Source organism: Falco peregrinus, chromosome Z (genome assembly GCF_023634155.1).
Source record: "Falco peregrinus isolate bFalPer1 chromosome Z, bFalPer1.pri, whole genome shotgun sequence".
In the NCBI taxonomy this organism is placed as follows: Eukaryota; Metazoa; Chordata; class Aves; order Falconiformes; family Falconidae; genus Falco; species Falco peregrinus.
In genome coordinates, this window is record NC_073739.1 from 45,570,995 (window position 1) to 45,591,073 (window position 20,079).

General features: G+C 39.4%; 1 protein-coding gene across 1 annotated transcript in view; it reads right to left on the reverse strand.

Moving 5' to 3' along the window:
- TRPM3 (transient receptor potential cation channel subfamily M member 3) overlaps positions 1–20,079 on the reverse strand; it is a 286,612-nt gene that overhangs the window by 87,615 nt on the left and 178,918 nt on the right. The window contains exons 7-8 of the mRNA XM_027791380.2: positions 17,178–17,352; positions 4,278–4,401 (exon numbers count right to left, since the gene is read on the reverse strand). Of these exons, the coding sequence (XP_027647181.2) occupies positions 4,278–4,401; positions 17,178–17,352 (299 nt within the window). The remainder of the gene's footprint in view (positions 1–4,277; positions 4,402–17,177; positions 17,353–20,079) is intronic.

Genomic DNA, 20,079 nt, shown 5'->3' on the forward strand with positions numbered 1-20,079 from the left:
GGGATTCCCTTCCTCGTTGCCACTTGACTCTGGGCTCAAGCTGAGGCTCCAGTGGGAAATGTCCCTGCTGGACTGAGTCCTCAGGCGGTGCCCTCACCTGCTCTTTGTATTCTGAGATCAGCAAGGTAATCACAATAGAAAAGAAGATCCCAAAACACCCTCACAGACTGTCTCATTCTCCTTTTTTTTTTTTTTTTAAATTATGGAATTCCATCTTATTGTAACTTTGGACTAATTGATATGGAATCCAAATGTCCAAAGCAATAAATTCTTTATTTTCTTAAATTCCCCCTACCTTCCGCTATTATTATTTTTTTTTAGTTTTTTAGTGGCAGGCAAGGTATCACCAAATGGGCTGTTTTAACTTCTCATGAGCTGCATGCAGGAGATGAGAACATGTACAAAAATGTTTGTGGTGCTTTTTGAAAAAAGTGTGGACTGGACTTTACAATGCTGCTTTCTGCCCACATAGCTTTGGTCAGCTTCAGGCTCCTATTTTAGGAACTTCATGGCATAAACATTTTTTAAGACATCTATGCAAATGTAACAGTAGAGAATCTCCATAAATCATGCACAAAACACTCTCCTACTCTTGTAATCTACAGTTACATAAAATGACCTGTATAGTCTACTTCATTTAAAATAGATTTTTATACCATAAACCTCATTAAGCACACTGGTCCAAATACAGTTCTGAATATAAACTCCGATGCTTGCTGTATCAACACACCTAAGTTTACAATTTAATAAAAACTAGTCATGAAATTGAGAAGTGGAATTTGCTCTGTCTTGCAAACCTAACAGACTTAGATATCTCCTCTGCTATGGCCGCATTTTATCATCCAGCTTGTGTACTCAGATTTTATTCAACAAACTAATTTACACTTTATCAAATAAATGGAATGTTGCACATCATAATAATGATGCTCCCTGGGCATGCAATTCAGAGACCATTCTTAAAGGGTGAAGTCCAAAATGTCAGAACTTGACATATCCGATGTTCTGTGAACAGGGTAATTTTTATTATGATTTCTTCCTGGCCATCACATGTCAAATTTATAAAGGAGATTCCAGTCTCTTTACAAATTCTAAGTAGGTAGAGTAGGAAAAAATATTTCAAAGATAGCTTTTTTCTCCCTCCCAGAGATTAACTTGCATTTTATTTTCTCTCTCCACATCCATATTGACATACTTTACTATAAGTACTTCCTGCCTGTACCCTGTTTTCACTTAATTTTGTAGTAGCACCCTGTAATACGACAAGCCTCTCCAGCACTGTCTACTTTGTTCCCTATGAATTCAGTAGCCACAAAGTCAGACAGTGAGGCACTTAGTGAACTTAGGGAAGATAGCCATGATCAATTTGGCTGCTGCTGAGCTCTCTGAGACAAACTTTTGCATCTTCCTTCTGTTTGTTTCTTTAGGGAGAGAGGAGATAAGACTAATTATGTAGCCCCTTCATCAAGCAGTGTTTTGTCTTGTGCACAACCAAATCAGAAAGTCAAACCTGAGAAAGGACAAGAGCTGGAACACATGTGGAAGCATGAAACATCTGGCTTTGTAGAACCAGTGGTCACCACTCACTCTTGGGAACACCTTATATCTCCAGGGTCATCCATCTCCTCAGGTAATACCATCTTTACCATTATAGAATCACAGAATTACAGAATAGTTTGGGTTGGAAGGGACCTTTAAAGACCATCTATTTACAACCCCCCTGCCATGGGCAGGGATGCATTCCACTAGACCTGATTGCTCAAAGCCCCATCCAGCCTGGCCTGCAACACTGCCAGGGATGGGGCATCCACAGCTTCTCTGGGCAACCTGTTCCAGTGCCTCACAACCCTCAGAGTAAAGAATTTCCTCCTAGTATCTAATCTAAATCCATCATCTTTCTTTTAAATTCATATAAAAGGTTATGAGTCTTAAAGGACACCAGTGGCCTAGCAACCACACCTCAGACATAAAATCTTTCTAGCATACCACTGCTAAAATTAACACCCTGAGTACAACTGAGGTACCAGAGAAAAACATTTGTTTTAATATATCCTCTTTACATATGGTTGGGTTAGTGGCACAAACTCAAATTCAAAACACCTAATTTTGGGCAAACCATCTCATGGAGAACAGCTTTTCACAAGGCATGTAGGTAAAGAATGTCAGTGGTGATAGAGGTTACATGTCTGCAAAGAAACTTGTAAGGAATGCACAACTGTGTTTGGAATAAAGATGTGAATATTACAGTTAACTTTGCATTAGCAGAGTTTGTTCAAAGCCTGACAGCTCCTTCTGGATTCCAGATTTTTCCAGTCTTGATAATTCAGTGTCTGTCTCTACTTTCTGTTCTTCATTTCTTCCTACTTTCCTGCCTTCAGGCTTTTCCTTCTGCCTGCCTTCCTTCCTCCCTTGTTCCCTCTCTTTTGCTCTCTCTCTCTCCCCCGCTCCCTTCCTCATTCCCTTCTTCTGTCTTCTATCATTAGGCAGGTTTTTTATGGTTGCATGCAGAGCTCTGGTTCACACATAGATCCTATACATACATATTGTTGTTGTCATCATCACAATTATTACTATTATTAATTATTACTATTATTATTATTGCTACTACATTAACAGAAATGGGCTCTCCCTGCTAATCATTGATAAGAAACATGAAAATAAATTCAACATTAATGTAGACTGAGGCACATATGTACTACACATGTAAAGCAATCTCAAGTGCCATGGAGGTCATGGTACATCTTGCAAACATTAATGGATAGGAAAAGTATTTCTCTAGCACAATCATATTTTTCTGAGAATCTTCAATGCAAAGGAGAATTTAGAGGGGACAAAAATAAAAAAGAACTCTCCATCTTAATGTAGTTCAGCTAGGGAAGGGATGACTAGTCTATACCTTATGGTTGGCACTGACTAATTGTGAATAGCTAAAGGGTGTTCAAGTTGCTGTACAGTTTGAATTATGATTGTGGAAGAAGGTGGCAGCAGGGACTGTCGTATGTCCAGTTCTGTCAACCATCTACATTGCAACAGCATAGTGGAACTGTGTGCTGCTGTCATGTCTTCCCTGAAAAGTTACCCTTGGGATCCTCTCCTCTCTGCCATTGTCCAAGGTACAAGCCGGAGGATTGTGGTACATATAAATGATTAGTTATGCATGAGGAAGGCTGACCACTTTTTGATGGATGCACGAACTGCTGGTTATTGAACAGAATACTGTGCTTTTGGCAAGTTAAATCATGTAAAGAAGTACTTTTGGTTTTGCAAAGCTCTATCTAGAAAAGCAGCCTTTTTAACGCTTCCTAACCATTTCCCCACTGTCCTCCTCCAGTGGTATTAAGTACTCTATGCTGTATTTTCAACTAAAATGAAAAGGCACTGTAGAGCTTGAAGTCACAAAAAACTCAGTTTCAGAAAATGAAACCCAATCTTTCCTCTTGAGCGTTACCCTACACAAAGTGTGGCAGACTGTCAGCCTGGAATTCCAGGAAGCTCCATTATGGACCAGAAACAAAGCTCAGAAGAAAGTTTAAGTTACAAAATTAAGTATGTCTCTTCAGTCAGTCTGAAATCACTGATTTTATATCTATCTATATCTATATCTATATCTATATCTATATCTATATCTATATCTATAAATAATATCAGAAAATAATATCAGAAATACCGCCCCCAGAACTGAATCCCAAGTTTTTTACAATGTGATTTTTCTTCAAAAATACTTCTGCTAAAGCAGCCTCATGGAGCTCCCAGAAACTGTTGAAAGATTTTGTGTTCTTCAAGAAAGTGTAAGTATGTGTTAAAGGTATAGTCTTGCCACTGCAGAATAGGAGCCTTGGAGACAAGCTGTTTTCTTTTCCTGTCACACATCTCCATAATAAAGTAATAGCCCTAGTAATACTTGTGCAACTCTACAGCATCTTTAAAATATGATCCCAGTGACAGATAAACAATTACGCTTCCTTCTGAGGCTTTCTGTTACATGAGATAGAATTTTAATCACGATATGCCTGAGGATGACTGGAAAGTAATAAAGTAATCCAGTAAATCTGGATTTTTTCCTGTCAAAGGAAATTTAGAGGAATTTACATAGAAAACAGATCTGTTAGATTAATAACTTTAAATGAGAAAATACAGATTAAAGGAAACAGAAGTCAGCATGATATAATATCTCTTTAGAGTCTGGATCACAGTGATCAGATTTGTGAAATCTTTCAACAGACTTGAGCAAAATAATGCACTGAGCTCTCTCTTTGCCTCTAAGGAAAGTGTGAACATACCAGTTCCTTCTTCTTCATGCACTCCATGAGGATAATGAAGAGGTGCTGTGCTTGGGTTCGGGTGTATGTGAAAGTCTTCTGTATGGTAACTAGCAACTGGTCCCTCAAAGACTCGTTGATAAGTCTGAAATTCAAAAAGAAAAAACATAGTAGAAAAGCAGATACAAGGGAACATTGCAACTTCAGCCGAGGACCAAAGAGTTAGACAACAAACCACTGCAGGCTGTTTTGGACAGGTCTGAAGGACAGGAGTTGCTGAAACCATCAGAGGCAAATTGGAAAACACTGTTAATAGAAAAACACATTGATCATGTTGGGGTCCCTTCTCTCCAAAGTTTTTTATTTCAGTCCCCACATATTATATGATAGAAGGTCATTCAAACTATCAGCTCTATGGGATATCCTAACAAAAACAAGAACCACATTGACAGCCTGGATTTGAGGGAGACAAACACTTTTAGCTGAACTGAAGAGCCCTTTCTATCAGTGAGTTAGCAGAATTCAACTCATGGCTCATTTTATGAAACTGGGAGCACTTGTGTTGTCAGTATTTTTGATTTTAGCTTGAATATTTCAACTCATATTATTAATGCTGCACACGACCAGGTAAGAAAATGTAAAAAAATATTTCTCTGTTCCTGAGTCCACTTGAAGAAACCATTTTGCTTTTGTTCATGCTCATCTTATGGGATTTTAAAGAGTAACCATTTTTATACTCCTCCTCAGTGCTAATGATAGTACTTGCAAAAAATGGCCCAACAGCACAAACAGATAGTAATATTACATGGAATATTAGTACTTGAACCCTATCCCTTGATACTGAAAAGCCTATTCCTCAGAATTGTTCTGCGTAAAATGTTGTTCTTAATGTCTTACAAAATAGTGGGCTCTAATTTAGAATATGTATCCTTTGATGTATTAAAGCTTCTACACTACAGCAGTTTTCTCCCTTAAAAATTGTAACTGACTGTTTTGGAGGCTAAGTCATTGTTGATCATCTGGGGGCATGAAAATCAGAGAGGTTTCATGACTCATATTATGACAGAAAATAAACAAAGATTTAGCCCTGCAGCAACTGCCAAGAATTATCAGAAGCAGCACAGTATCTAAAAGTCACTGTTAGCTTATGGCAGCTGCTCTGGGAGAACAATGACTGTACCACTGTTTATTTCGTAGTACTGGTAAAAGTTGCATGTACTTCTCTGCAGCAAGGAAGCCCAAATGAGACTGCAGGATACTCATTACACAATTGAATTTCAAATAGGATTTAACTATCTAGTCTTTATACCTGCAAAAAATATGCCATTAGAAGAGACAACGAATGGGAATGGGAAAGAGGTACAGAGGTGCATAGGAGAATATAGAAGGCCTGACACATGGAATGCATATGTTCTCTACCCAAATTTGACTTTGACTGTAAATATCCCTGTTGAGTAAGACTTCCATTTCACAAAGAAGCCTGTAAGGCAGAAGTCAATGTGTTTGGATTAAAATAAGTTTACATGGGGTTTTAGACCATGTTGTGGATCACTGTTCTTTCTATGCCTGGCTCCTCCTGTTGCGTTCTACTTTATTACAGACTCTTCTCGAATGGAGTCTACCTCTGCAGCTCCTTTTCTCATCGAGGAGCAGCACAGCCAGAGTTTTTTTTTTCTTGGGATGCTGGAGAGGCAACAACACTGCAGTTAATGCTCACTCACTATGTAAGCACTCCTTCTCTGCAGCATGACCTGTTTGCCCCCAAAAAAGACAACAAACAATTAATTAAAACCTCCAGCCCTCTTGGTGGGCCACTATGACAGCTGACAGCAGAGGACTTTCTGTGTGAGGATTATAAGAAAAAATAACCTGAACACCTGTACAGAAGCAAGGATGTTGCAAGCATGTGGATACATGAAACGATGGCAGAACACTGAACTGTAGAAAGGTTGAACTGTAGATTTGCCTCATGTTAAAGACAATCAACTTGGAAAGGCTAACACCCTGATAAGCCCTAAAATACTTTGAGTTTCAGATTAGTAGGTCATATATGATATAAATTCTGAAGCCCCCTATTTAGGCTATTTAAAAAAAAACAACAGTTGGATATTTGCTTTAATCAGGAAGGCTGTTCTTAACAAAACGATGCTATCACTGTAAATATAAGCGGTTCAGAACTATGCAATTTTTGATCCTTCAATCTAACAAATAAAAAAGGGGTTAATCACTAAGAACAAGTTTCCTGAAGAGAACTGGAGAATCTAAAATGAGATTTAAATAAAGCTCTTATTTCCTTTGGAAATGATATATGAAAAGGAAGTACATGAAAAAGTTTGAAAAGTGCATGAAGTATATGAAAAATTTCATGGGATTGGAAGAATCTAAGATTAGAGAACTGCAGAAAATATTTCCAAAGATTCTGGGATGAAACCCACCCTGTTTTCTCATAATAATTTAGTTTTCCTTAAAAAAAGTGCAGAATCCAAACCTGAAATTCAATTTCAGAAATTGGCTCTCTTTCAGGTTAACACACACAGAAAGCCAGAAAAATTTGCTTTCATAAGCATTGAATGAAAGCAGAATTCAGTCCTGAGGCTTCCTGAACAGCCATCACTTTCCTTTCCTGCATTACAGCTATCAGAAACTGTCTCATATCATAAGTTTAAACAGCACATAAAACAAACTCCATGTGAAAGAGACTGAGATTTTTAGAAAAGAAGCATCAAGAAGTGGCTCCCTAACTAGTGGGGTACACATTTATTGAGTACCACCCCTCAGAAACTTCTTGTTGTCATAATTTCATTTATGCAGTTTTCTAGCCTTACTACTTCTTTTTTTTTAACATTTCATTGGTCTGCAATTCTACAGCAAGCCTGCTCAATGTCTTCGTGAGACAAAGAACTTGAAGTGATTGTAATCAGAAAGAGAAACTATAATAGTAAACTTTGTGTAAACTGAAATCAGTCATACCAAGGCTATATCACATTTACTCCTTAGGAATCTGTAAGCGTTAGGTTTCATATCGTGTGTGTGTTACCCAACTGGGAAAAACACAAAATGTGCCAAGCTATTAAAGGCTAAACTTATGACGCATACACCAAATCCAATGCACATAAAACTAGCAACAGATCACTGTGAGCAAAACTACTGGGACTTGCATATGGAGGGATGATTTATCCACTATGCAAAGACAACCACATTTAGTACACATACAACTTGAGCACACACTTTTTAAAATCACAGATTCCTAATTTTAGATTCAGGGGAAAAGAGGTGGCTCTTGAGTCTTGTACTTAGAGGTCTAACCTAGAACACAAGAGATTCTTGGCCTTTAACCTGGGAACAGTATATTCAGCAGCTACTGTCATGGATTATGAACCTTATATGCACAAAGCTCCATAGGCATAAAACTGCCCACTTTACCAGACTGAAACTCTATGATTAAGATGTCCTTCAAAGTCAGCGTACTCCCATCCTAAGAAAACTGGATAGTGTCAGATGAACATAGTATTTTTATCAGCTTTCTGCTAGGCTTCAGTTCAAAAAGTATTTTGCAAGATACCAATAAAGTCCTGTCTGGGGCACTTTGATGGCATGATTCCCTGAATTCCACTGCCATGGAAGCAGTACTGCAGATAACTTGCTCCTGCCTAAACAAAACGTCTTACAGAAGAACAATTTAACCTGTTCTTTTCTTTCATTCCCCACATAGCTCAAATCTGTTCTTTCATTCACTAAATACCTAAGGTAAGCCCATTTTCCTACTAGTCCAGGTAATCAACATTTTTTTTCCCAGAGGAGTTGGATTGCTGGTGGAATTTAGATACCTACTGTCAAAAAGCTAGCATCTAGAGTAGACCTATAGACATCTACTTTTAATTTCAGAAAAAAAAAATCTACTCATAATTGTTGCTAAGAGCGCGTGGTTTTTTTTTTTTTTTTTTTACAGAAGATGTTAGCATTAGTTTCAATGCATCAGATTATCAGAACTGACCTGTATGGACTTACCACAGGAAAAGAGGGAGAAAGATCTCTTGGATCCAGCAAGAGATGGATTGACACTGAATTGATGAAGTAAATAAAGTGACATTGTATTTCTGTCCAAGAAATGATAGAAGATAAACAGCAAGACAGAACTCCCTTCATTGCTTTGGCCAATGCAGAAGAGACAGATGACAGCAATTTGGCATCCTCCCTCCTCAGAAAGAAATTTTATTTTAAGTCATGCCTAATATTTGAGGAGATAATAGACATTCGACTCAATAACACTGCAGTCTTTCAAACTCATGGGATATGATTTTGTAGTGAACATTGGAGAGGATTTGAAATATCTGGCATATAGCCAGTTCCCTAAATTATTTAGTCTTTTTTCTCCAGAGATGTTTAATATTTGAGTTGTACAATGTGCTAGACATTTATAAAGATTTTGCTCTTACCCAATTTCAAAATGCATGTTCATTATAGTATTTTTTAAACCTCTTGTTATCAAAATGCTTTGAAGTTCTTTAAATGAAACTCTCCATTCAAAGAACTGCACATAATGTGTTTCTAACTTTTCATTTGTGAATTCTTTTTTTTTAAATTATTCTTTTTATTCAGGATAAAGAAAATATATCCGTAAAGTATCAGTGTGATGTGAAAATTATTCCCTGCCCTCCTTTATGGGAAGCTTAGGGGATTTTCTCTGTAATTATGATTTGCACTTTAGACAATCATATCATATATAAGAAACATGTCCAGAGGCTCTGCTGATATTTTTTTCCAGTGGAATTACAAATAAGACACAGTTCTGCAACTCTGTGGGACAGACTGAAAGTTGTCATACTTTTTAAAATTCACACATTTTGAATAGCATTGTTATGAGAAAATACAGAAAATAAATGTAATTATTCCTTTGTTTTATTCAAATAAAGATGATTTTTGGGTGCTTTTATGAGGAATCAGCTTTATTTGCAGGTCTTCACTGGTGGTCATTCTTCTATACCATTTTTCCATGACTATGTTTATTAAATGGCTGTCCCTACACCAAAAGAGGGATGATTGTATTTCAACAAAGAAATGGCCTTCTATCCAGCTTTTGATTTGCAAAGTACCTTGTTACAAGAGAAAAGTAATTATATCAAAATATGTAATGTAAGAATGATCTTACAAAATAATTCAGATGTGATAGGACCCCATGATCCCCCACTACATTGTAGACACCATGGGGGATACAGAAAACTCATATCGTACCTACGATATATAATAGTTGCAGTTTACGGTTCTTTTACTTCCAGCTTGTGCTTTGATAAAAGACAATGAAATGAGAAGGTATCCTCGATTATACAGTTAGCAATACTTCAGCTTTATATGGATGAGAGTTATTAACAATTAGGATATTCACTTAGGGGTTCATATGGGCTAAATTATGACTCCTTTTGCTCAAAGTGGAGCATCTCTATATTTTCCCTATTAGAAAAAAAAGAGATTTAAGTAATATATTTCATTTATGAAACCTAAAAACTATGCCACAGTGGTTGCAGAGACAGATCAATCCAAAGGCAATCTTCAATGATTCTCATATGAGGATGCTTATTTAAAGCATAGATAATGTTTTGTGTCTCCTTGTGAACATTAGGCAAAAAGTAAATTTTTATGGCATTGAACTAAACTCCATAAGGGTCCCATGCTTGCAGAAGTAGAACTGATGGAGTAGTTAATATACTATAAAGTCAGCTTGGAGACTTCACTCAAATATTGCAAACCACTTCCTGTTCTGTAAGGAAATGTTTGTCTAAGAAATGACACACTTTTAACCCAGTGTTTATTTTTTCTCATTTTAAATTCAGCATCTAATTAAAAAAACTAGCTCTCTGAGGATTAAAAGCTACTGAATGATCCTAAAAATAGTTGCAGTTTACAGTTGTTTTACTTCCAGCTTGTGCTTTGATACAAGACAATGAAATGAGTAGGCATCCTTGATTATACAGTCAAAAATACTTTGGCTTTATATGGAAGAAAGTTATTAACAACTAGGATATTCACTTTAGGGATTCATACAGGCTAAATTTGGGTGTTTGTGACTGATCTTATGTTCTTACCCCTCAATGCTGTTTAACACATTTTCAGCTTTTAAGTAAATGAGAAATCAAGTGCTTCAGAGCCTGGAGAACCTGACCTTTAAATTAGGGCCAACAGTGATGAGCAGCCAAATAATTCTTCCAATTCATCACATGGGAAAGCTTGCAGTTAAGCTGTCTTCTCATTTAAGTTATCCTGTGTACACAGCTTGTTTGTCATTAAGATGTAAAAGGTACTGGGAACTTACTCAGCGTACAACTGAGAATTTTATTTGCTTGTAGTGTAAGGTAGCCACCTTGCATGTTCTTAATACTCTGTTCAAGACTTTTCAGACCAAGACAGTACGTACTGCCTGATATTAAAGTTACAGAAAACTTAAAACCCCCACCTGCATTAATTCTGTGTATCTGATATTCATAATGCTGAAATCTCAGCTCAGGGGAAAACTGCATATCTGCCTTGCCTTCCCCCTGGAATTTCAAGGAGAGAGATGAGGTACTGAGGCGTCAAAACTGATGTAACTCCAAAAACATCCTTACTTCTTACGCTTCACAATTCCTTTTGACCTATTCTTGGTACATCCCACAGTTGCAGGCAGCACCTCCTGCAAGGCAGGGCAAGCACAGCTCTCTTGCATTGTGTTGGCAGTCTCATTCCACTGCAGCTCAGTGAAGTGTTGCTTAGAGTTGCAGTATGCACCCAAAGACTGCCCTAGGTGAGTGAAATGTCTGCCTTTTCAAGGGGAAAGCCCATAATCAGTCCTTAAAATAATGCAGATTCAAGCTTCTTGTCTCTTGTCTTTTCAAGGGTACACATACATGGACACTGCAAAGGGGCACTGCACCTTTGTAATTAATAGAAAAAAATAATTCCTTTTTCTGTTATGTGAAATCAGTTGGGAAGTATAAATAATGAAGAGGGAATGCAGGCACATCACAATTCTGTGAAACCCAATACAAAAGGACCTGTTGGGCAGACATGCAACTGTCTAACACTCTTTAAGGATCTCTTTGAGTGGATGGATTGGAGCGACACTGATCAAAACTCAAGCAGACAGCCATATTTTGCCCTCCACCTCCAGACATAGTTCTTTTCCCACTGGAAACAAACTTTCAAATAAATGTAAAAACCCACAGCAGTGCTTAGTGCACATATACATGCATTCATATATGCAGAAAATGAATCCATACTGGTCTGCAGTGAGTGAGAATTTAAGACACTGAAAAACCAGCATGATAGTACCAACATGCAAGTGCTGTGTCTGTTGCTGCCATGAATTATGCGGATTTTTAATAATTTAGATCAACTACCTGGTGCCCAGCAGTTGAAAGATAGGCTGTATCTTGGAGAAGACTCTGATTTACAGCCAGCAGCCAGAATTAAAATAGGTTTTTGACTTTATAGTCTGATTGCACAATGGACTGCAGAATTAAATTAGCACATGATTTGGATGTGCTACATTAATTTTGAGTCTAATAGACACTGTTTTGTATAATCTACTTAGATTTCCATCCAGAAGAAAAAGCTAGTACCTGAATTCAGTCAACATGCCAATGATTCAGTATTGTCCTCATATTCCTAAGCACTATTCAAAAGTAGGTTAGAGGGGGAAAATTACCCAATTTGTATCTGAAATCTAATGTATTTGGGTAAAATATTTTTATGAATATAAATAATATTGGTGTTTCATTCATGTTTTTAAAAATATCATTGAATTTCAGGCTGATGTTTTCTGAAGCAGGGGGAAACACAGAAATTCCCACTAAGTTAGCTTTATAAACTTCATGGTTTGTGCATTCTATTTAGTGCAAGGTGAACAGGTGGAGGCGTGGGGGGAGGGGGTGGGAAATTATGCTATTTGATAATATTTCAAGTACTACCTGGAATGGCATCACCACAGAAAGAAGATCCATTGGAAGGGAGGATAATAGCTTTCACAGAGCCAGACTTGAGTGTCTCAAGGAAGAAATGACTTGCTTGTTCTGCCTCTAGTGATTCTATCGCTTGCCTTTTTTACAGGCAGGAGTTTGTGATGATGAAATAGAACCATAGAATTACAGAGTGGTTTGGGTTAGAAGGGACCTTTAAAGGTCACCTAGTTCAGCCCCCTGCCATGGGCAGGGACACTTTCCACTAGACCACCCTCATCATACTGAATTTCTTCCTTATTCCCAGTCTGAAGCTATCCTTTTTCAATATAAAGCCATTCCATTCCCCCTTGTCCTGTCATTACCAGCTCTTGTAAAACATCTTTCTCCATTTTCTTTTAAGCCTCCTTTATATATGGAAATAAATTGCATTCATGCTCTTCTTGCTATATGCTTTTTCATGATGACATCAGAATACAGAGAAGGTAGATGGAAAATGGAAAAGGTTCATAGCAAACAAAGGAATAAAAAATGTTTGAGTAGGATAATGTTAGATGTGTTAACACTGAAGTCACTGAAACCACTGAAACAACTTCTCAAAGACTCACATGAAACCTGACACATTCAAGTCTATCCCAGACGCATAAACCTGAATATAAAACAGATGCAGCTTTCCAAGTCCCAGGCTGCAGGGTCTATGCTGTCAGGAGAGATGGTCTTCTTTCCTGCAGGTCTGCTGTCTTGGAGCAGCTGTGCCACCAAACACAGTAGTTAAGGAGGAAAGTGAACAAGCTACGCAGCATCAGAGAAGATGAAAAGGAGATAGACAGGATCTCTGCTGAGATGCCACAGCTTGAAGAACCCAGGACCCCAACTGCAACAGAGTTGCAGGCAGTATCTGTATCTAGTATTTAGGTAAGTGCAACTGCTGGAGAAGGCAAAGGATGAAAGCTGGTGACGGCTGGCATGAAGAGTAAGGCTCCTGCCCCACCTAATGGCTTACAACTACAAAACAGGTTCACTTTCATCAAAGTTGAAGAGAAGCCACATGTGTCTTCAAGCAAAGGATCTGTGCCACCTGACCCTAACCCACGCAAGACCACCAGGAAGAAACAGTGAGTGATTATAATGGACAACTCCTTGCTCCAGGGTACAGAGGCACTCATCTGTTGACCTGACCTATCAAGAGTTTGCTGTCTGCTGGGGCCCAGAACTGGCATATTGTGGAGAGACTGCCAAAGCTTGTCTGACCATCTGACTACTACCCTACTGCTGCTCTTCCATATGGTCACTAATGATACTGCAATGGGAAATCTGGAGAGTATCAAATGTGACTACAGAGCTCTGGGAGCAGAGTCAAGGGCATGGAGGCCCAGGTCTCCTCAGTCTTGCTGGTCAGAGGAAAGGATGGGGAAAGGAAGGCACTGATGATAACATAGGTCAATAGCTGGCTGCAGGGCTGGTGTTGGTGACAGAGTTCTGGGTTCTATGATCATGGGACCCTGTTTGCAGGTCAGTGTCCCCTTGTGAGAGATGGGATCCACTTCACTAAGCAGGGCAAAGTTACATTTGCTGCAATGGCCGACATGGTAATAAGGTCTTTAAAGTAGGAATGCTGTGGGAGGGAGAGAGTAACCAGCAGCCCTGTAGGAGTGCAGGGTTTGATAAGCAAAGAGCCTGGAGTAATGTGATGGGAAGGGATCACAAAATCAACAAAATGGGGCTTAAGTGGGCTCACCTCCATCGTTTTTATGCAAGCAAGGAAGTGCCTACAGGCCACCATTATAGACAAATCCCCAAAGCTCCTCCTGGGAAATCAGTATGCTGGGGTGCCTTTCTAAAGTGCCTGTACACTAATGTGCATAGCATGGGGAAGAAACATAATGAGTTAGATCTGTGTGCAGTTGCAAAGCTACCATCTTGTTGGGATCACAAAGGCATGGTGGGATGGTGCCCATGACTGGAGGTGTTGCAATGGAGAGATACAAGTTCTTAGGAAAGCCAGACTGGGAGGATGAGGACTTGGAGTTACCCTCTATGTGAGAACAGCTGGAGTGTATGGTGCTCTGGCGGGGAATGGATGATAAACCAACCGAGAATTTATGGGTTAGGATTAAAAAGAAGACAGGCAAGGGTGGCATTATAGTGGGCGTCTGCTATAGGCTGCATGACCAGGAAGAACAAATGGATGAGGCCCTCTACAGACAGCTGGGAGCAGCCCGACGTTTAGAGGTGCTCATCTTTATGGAGAATTTTAACCACTGTGATATCTACTTGAGGGACAACATAGCAGGGCATAAGCAATCCTGGAGGTTCCTGGAGCACATTGATAGGAACTTTCTGACCCAAGTGACAGAGCAGCCAATGAGGAGAGGTGCTCTTCTGGGCCTCATACTCACCAACAAATGGACTCAATGGGGATGTGAAGGTCAAAGGCAGTGTTGGCTGCAGTGACGATGAGATAGTGGAGTTCAGGATTCTGAGACAAGAGAGGGCAAAAAGCAAGATCACTGCTCTGGACTTGAGAAGAGAAGAATTTGGTATTTTTGGGGAACTGCTTGGAAAAGTCCTATGTGATAAGACCAAGAGGGAAGAGGGGCCCAGAAAAGCTGGTTAATATTCAAGTATCACCTCCTCCAAGCTCAATGAACGAGGAAGGGGACCTGGTGACACAGGACATGGAAAAGGCTGAAGTACTGAATGTCACCTTCAATTCCAGTCCCCAGAGACCAAGGGGGAAAGTCCAGAGGAAGGCAGTCGCACCCTTGCTGGAAAAGGATCAGATCAGGGAATACTTAAACCAAATAGACATAAGTCCATGGGCCCTGATGGGATGCATGCACAGTTGCTGATGGAGCTGGCTGATATCATTGCAAGGCCACCCCTTAATTTTTGAACAATTGTGACAACTGGAGGAATTGCCTGAGGACTAGAGAAAAGCAATCCATCCTGTCTTCCAGAAGAGCAAGAAGGAGGACCGAGGGAACTACATGCTGGTCAGCCTCACCTTGATGCCTGGGGAGGTGATGGAGCAGCTAATCCAGGAACATGAAGGACATGAAGACGATCAGGAGTAATCATCATGGATTCACCAAAGGGAGGTCATGCCTGACAACCTGACCACCTTCTGTGATGAAATGACAGGTTTGGTAGATGAGGGGCAAGCAGTGGATATTGCCTAAGTAGACTTCAGTAAGGCCTTTGATGCTGTCTCCCTTAAGATGCCCATAGGCAAGCTGTTGAAATATGGGCTGGAGGAGCAGACAGTGAGGTGAATTAAAAACTGGCTGAATGGCTGGGCCCAGAGGGTTGTGATCAGTGGTATGATGTCTACTTGGAGGCCAGGAACTAGTGGTGTATTTCAAGGACTAACCCTGGGCCCAGTACTGCTTAACATCCTTATTAATGCTGTAGAAGATGGGGCTGAGTGTACCTTCTGCAAGTGTGCTGATGATCCAAAACTCATGCTGCCCTCTGGCAGATGGAGCTTGACAGGCTGGAGAAATGGGCTGATGGGAACCTCATGAAGTTCAACAAGGGGAACTACAAAGTCCTACACCTGGGGAGGAACAACCTCATTTACCAGTACATGCTGAGGGCCTTCCAGCAGGACAGATGATTTGCAGAAAAGGACCTGGAGGTCCTAGTGGACACCAAGTTGAACATGATCTGGTGATGTGCTATTGCAACAGCAAAGGATAATGGTATCCAGGGCTGCATTAGAAGGAGTGCTGCCAGCAGGGTGAGACAGGCGATCTTTCCGCTCTCCTCAGTGCTGGTGAGGACACATCTGGAGTCTTGTGCCCAGTACTGGGTTTCCCAGTGCAAGAGAGACATGCACATACTGGAGCAGCAATGGGCCACTAAGATGATGAAAGGACTGGATCACCTCACCCACGAGGAAAGGCTGAGGGATCTGGGACTGTTCAGCCCAAAGCAGACAAGGCTTGGAAAGGATCTCATCAATGTATATAAATGCCTGAAGGGAGGAAGCAAAGAAGAGGGAGCCATACTCTTCAGTGGTGCCCAGTGACAGGGCCAGAGACAACAGGCACAAGTCAAACACAGAAGGTTCCCTCTGAACATCAGGAAACAACTTTTTTTTTTTTTTTACTGTGTGGGTAGCTGAGCACTTGGACAGGTTGCCCAGAGAGGTTGTGGAGCCTCCATCCTTTGAGGTATTCAAAACCCATTTGGGCATGGACCTGGGCAGCTGGCTCTATGTGGCCCTGCTTGAGCAGGTTGGACCAGGTGACCTCCAGAGGTCCCTTCCAAACTCAACTGTTCTGTGATTCTATGGTTGTTTAGCTATTTTTGGGGGTAGAGGAGAAGCAGAAAGAATATTAAAGATTCAGGCATCCAGTAATAATATGCATTTTGGAACATGCAAAGCATGCTTACAGCCTGATTCAACAGAAAAACACTTGAATCCTGTCTAATAAAAGCTAAACACAATCCTTGCTTCACCTTGAGTTTGCAAAGAAAGGTGGCACAGTGCAAATAGAATGTTGTACAGGCAGTGATGTGTGAATATAGGTGAGTGTGCAGAATCATGCCCAATAAGCAAGTCAAATATAAACTAGCTGATATGAACATGTAGTGCTAAATAAAACCTGTATCATAATGACATAGCATATCTAAGCCAGTGAAAATAAGTCCCTGTGCCCTTTGACTGAATCCCTTGAACTGCAACTGCAAGATACTATGCATTGTACTTAACAATGTGTTATATGTCATGGCAAGTAACTCCATGATACAGTTTCTACACCTCTGTTATATTCTGCAGACTTTCCTTAGTGCTGCTTTAACTCCCTCTCACCATTTTTTTTTTGGCTCTGGATATTTTCAGTATTTCGATCATATTGATGATGGAAACAGCCATGTAAGGAAGGTATTGCTTTTGCACTATATTGATAATGATTTCCTGGGCTCTGTTTTATCACAAAATTTAACTTGTGGATGGAGAAAGAACCCATACTAGGAAATAACTTACCCTCCTTCTTCAGAGTATTTGTGACCAAAGGCAAGGATGTCAGATGCCCGGCCACTGCCATCGCATATCACAACTGGTACAGGAGGAGTGTCTCGCAGGTACTCCAGAACAATGGAGATAACATTGGGACCTCCTTCCACAATAAGGGCCACCACTGGAACCCCTTGGCCAATTCCTGGAGTAAAAGAAAGAAAGAAACAAAAAAAACCAAAACAAAAAAGAAAAGGAACAAAAAAATGCGAAGCCAACAAAGCAAACAAAACATAACAGAAGACAGAAAAAATAAATCAGACAAATTACTGCATTGTGATTGTACAGTGTTAGAGAAAACGGCATTTGGAAAATCATAGCTTTTAAGAACAGAAGGGACCACTGTAGTCATCTCATTGGTTCCAGTGCATAAACCAGCATTTTCTATAGCTATCTTCTGTTTTAAATACAATAGTTACGGTTGAAATAGAGCACAAATTTGTTAAAAGATCAAAACTTGGTTTGAAAGCAGAGAAGCTACCACAATACTTTTTAACATGTTCATAGTCATGACTTTGTAGCTTGCTTGCAATATAGATTTGTAATCTAGATTCCAATCCTTGAGTCTTCCAGTAGCTTTGCTTGCTGTTTTAAAATTCCTTCTGCAATATTTTTGTTGCCATATTAGATGCATTTTAAGGTTGCAGCTGGGTAGGTCTTTAACCTTCTCTTTGATAAATTAAACATATTGTGTTACAAGTCAATGCAGCACTTGTTTCTCAATTCTAATTGGTATCACAGTTTTTCTCTGAATCCTCTCAAAATTTTGCAGCATATTCCTCGATCTGTGGATCCCCACACTAGGGACATTGCTCCAGAGAGAACTGAACTAGTGCTGAACCAGAGGAGAGACATCTTCATTTTCAGTACTTGTGGTATCATTAGACAGGAGCCCTCTGCAAAAGTTGCAGCACGGACTGCCAGGGAAGTCTTATGGATATAGAGAAAGGCAACGTGACATCAGACGGCTGTTAATATGACTGAAAAAGCTTTTATAGTTGTCACTTCTTGAACAGTTGAGATCGGGGACATTCAAAAGGACTCTGGCAGTAGAACTATTTAAGCACTTTCTATTAGCATTTTTTCTTCAACAGAAAGACTTTCTCCTTTTAAACTAGCTTTTTCTAAGAAAAAGTGTGTGCATTCTTCACAAAACTTTGACATGTCACTGAAAAATAAAAAGCGTGCCCCCAGGTATTAATAGTTGGATTGGGAAAAGTTGAATGAGGCCAGGCAACAAGTTTTAATGTGACTGCCCCAGGTTTCCATTTACAGGGAGTTCAGTCCACAGAAGCAAAGGTAAGCCTGTGAGACTGGAACATTAAATCTGGTTAGACCCTCTAGAAACATTCAAACATCAAATTATTTTTGATAGCCACAAATTTTTTTAAGGATTTGAATTACTGTCAAAAAAAGAAACGAACTGTTCTTTAAAAAAAACCCCACAAAACCACCCGCAGTTTTCATATAAAACAGCAAAATATCCAAGTACTTCCTGAACCACTTCACAAGCAATCACTGGGTTTCCTGGAGAGACTCTCAGCCTGCTTTGTTATGGTTATCTACTGTCAGCTTGTGACTCTTATTATACAACTTAACTAAAGTGCGTGGGGTTTATTTATTTTAAGAAAACTATAAGCAGAGCTATAAAATCCAGGCTAATAAAAACCAGTAAGAAGGGTAGAATGTAACAAGGTTATTAACAGACTGCTTTGCACAGAGCTCACTGGTTAATTCTTTTATTATTATTAAGGACTTCCTTGAATTGCTGCTCAACCTAGTCATTAAGTTCTTTGGGTGCTTAAGTTCTTTTCAAAGATCTTAGTGGAAAAGCAGTTTTGGGAAATGGATTTAAATGAGAACTTCCTTTAAGAATAGTGAATTATAAGCCTGATAGGTTAATCTGTCCCCCATGTACTTCCATCAGTTTTAAGGGATTTAAGCTAAGGATGAATTTTGTTTTGCAAATTTGTGTTGTTTACCTACATTCATTTTAATCATGCTTAGAACTGCATCCTTTAAAAATGCATTCTAGTTATTAGCAATAAATCCCCACTCCTTCCTGACTCTTATAAATAATACGATTTTATACCCATATCAATACATTTAAAATGATACATGTGGTTGCAGTTGAGCATGCAGCAGTGAACCTCATGCCACCAGTATACCCAGGTTTTGCTTTCTTACTAGGTGACAAAAGAAATGTTGTTTATAGTTACGTCTAGTACAAGCGTATTTTATTTTTGTATGACAAATGCTATCAGAAGATGAATAAAAATGAAATTCTTGGTGCAGAATATTTTTATTTGTGATACTTCCCAACACAGTCACATGGTGGCTGTTGAGAGAGTCTCTTCAGTTAAAATTTTAATATGAAATTGGAAGGAGATGTTTTATAATTTCATTTCTAGAGGTCTAGCTAAGGTAACGTTACTGAGTTTTTTGAACTTTCTATAAGTACTTCCTTCTTCTGTAGCTTTTCCTTATACCACACCATACAGCCAATACTTCTAGCATTTTTAGTTCTGCTGGCAGGTTGGTTTTTTTTTTTTTAAAAGATATGTGTTCTTGGTAGCTGAATAAGGATTTCCCTTCACTGTTGTTGTTGCATTCCTTGCTCAAAAGGCTGATCACAGAGCAGATCTAACAAGAACTCTGTCTAGGAAGCCCATAAATCCCTGAAATCTTACATCAGCATCCCTCTTTGGCAGTGTAGTATTTTCTTCTGGAAACTGACTGGGAGGGCCCATTTTATTTCATTATGGACAAAAAAAAACCCTCAGTGATGCATTTAAAAGCTTGATCATAACATTTACCAAAGGTGGTCTTTATTAAACCATATGCCGTATGTGAAATTGTTAGCAAAGCTGAA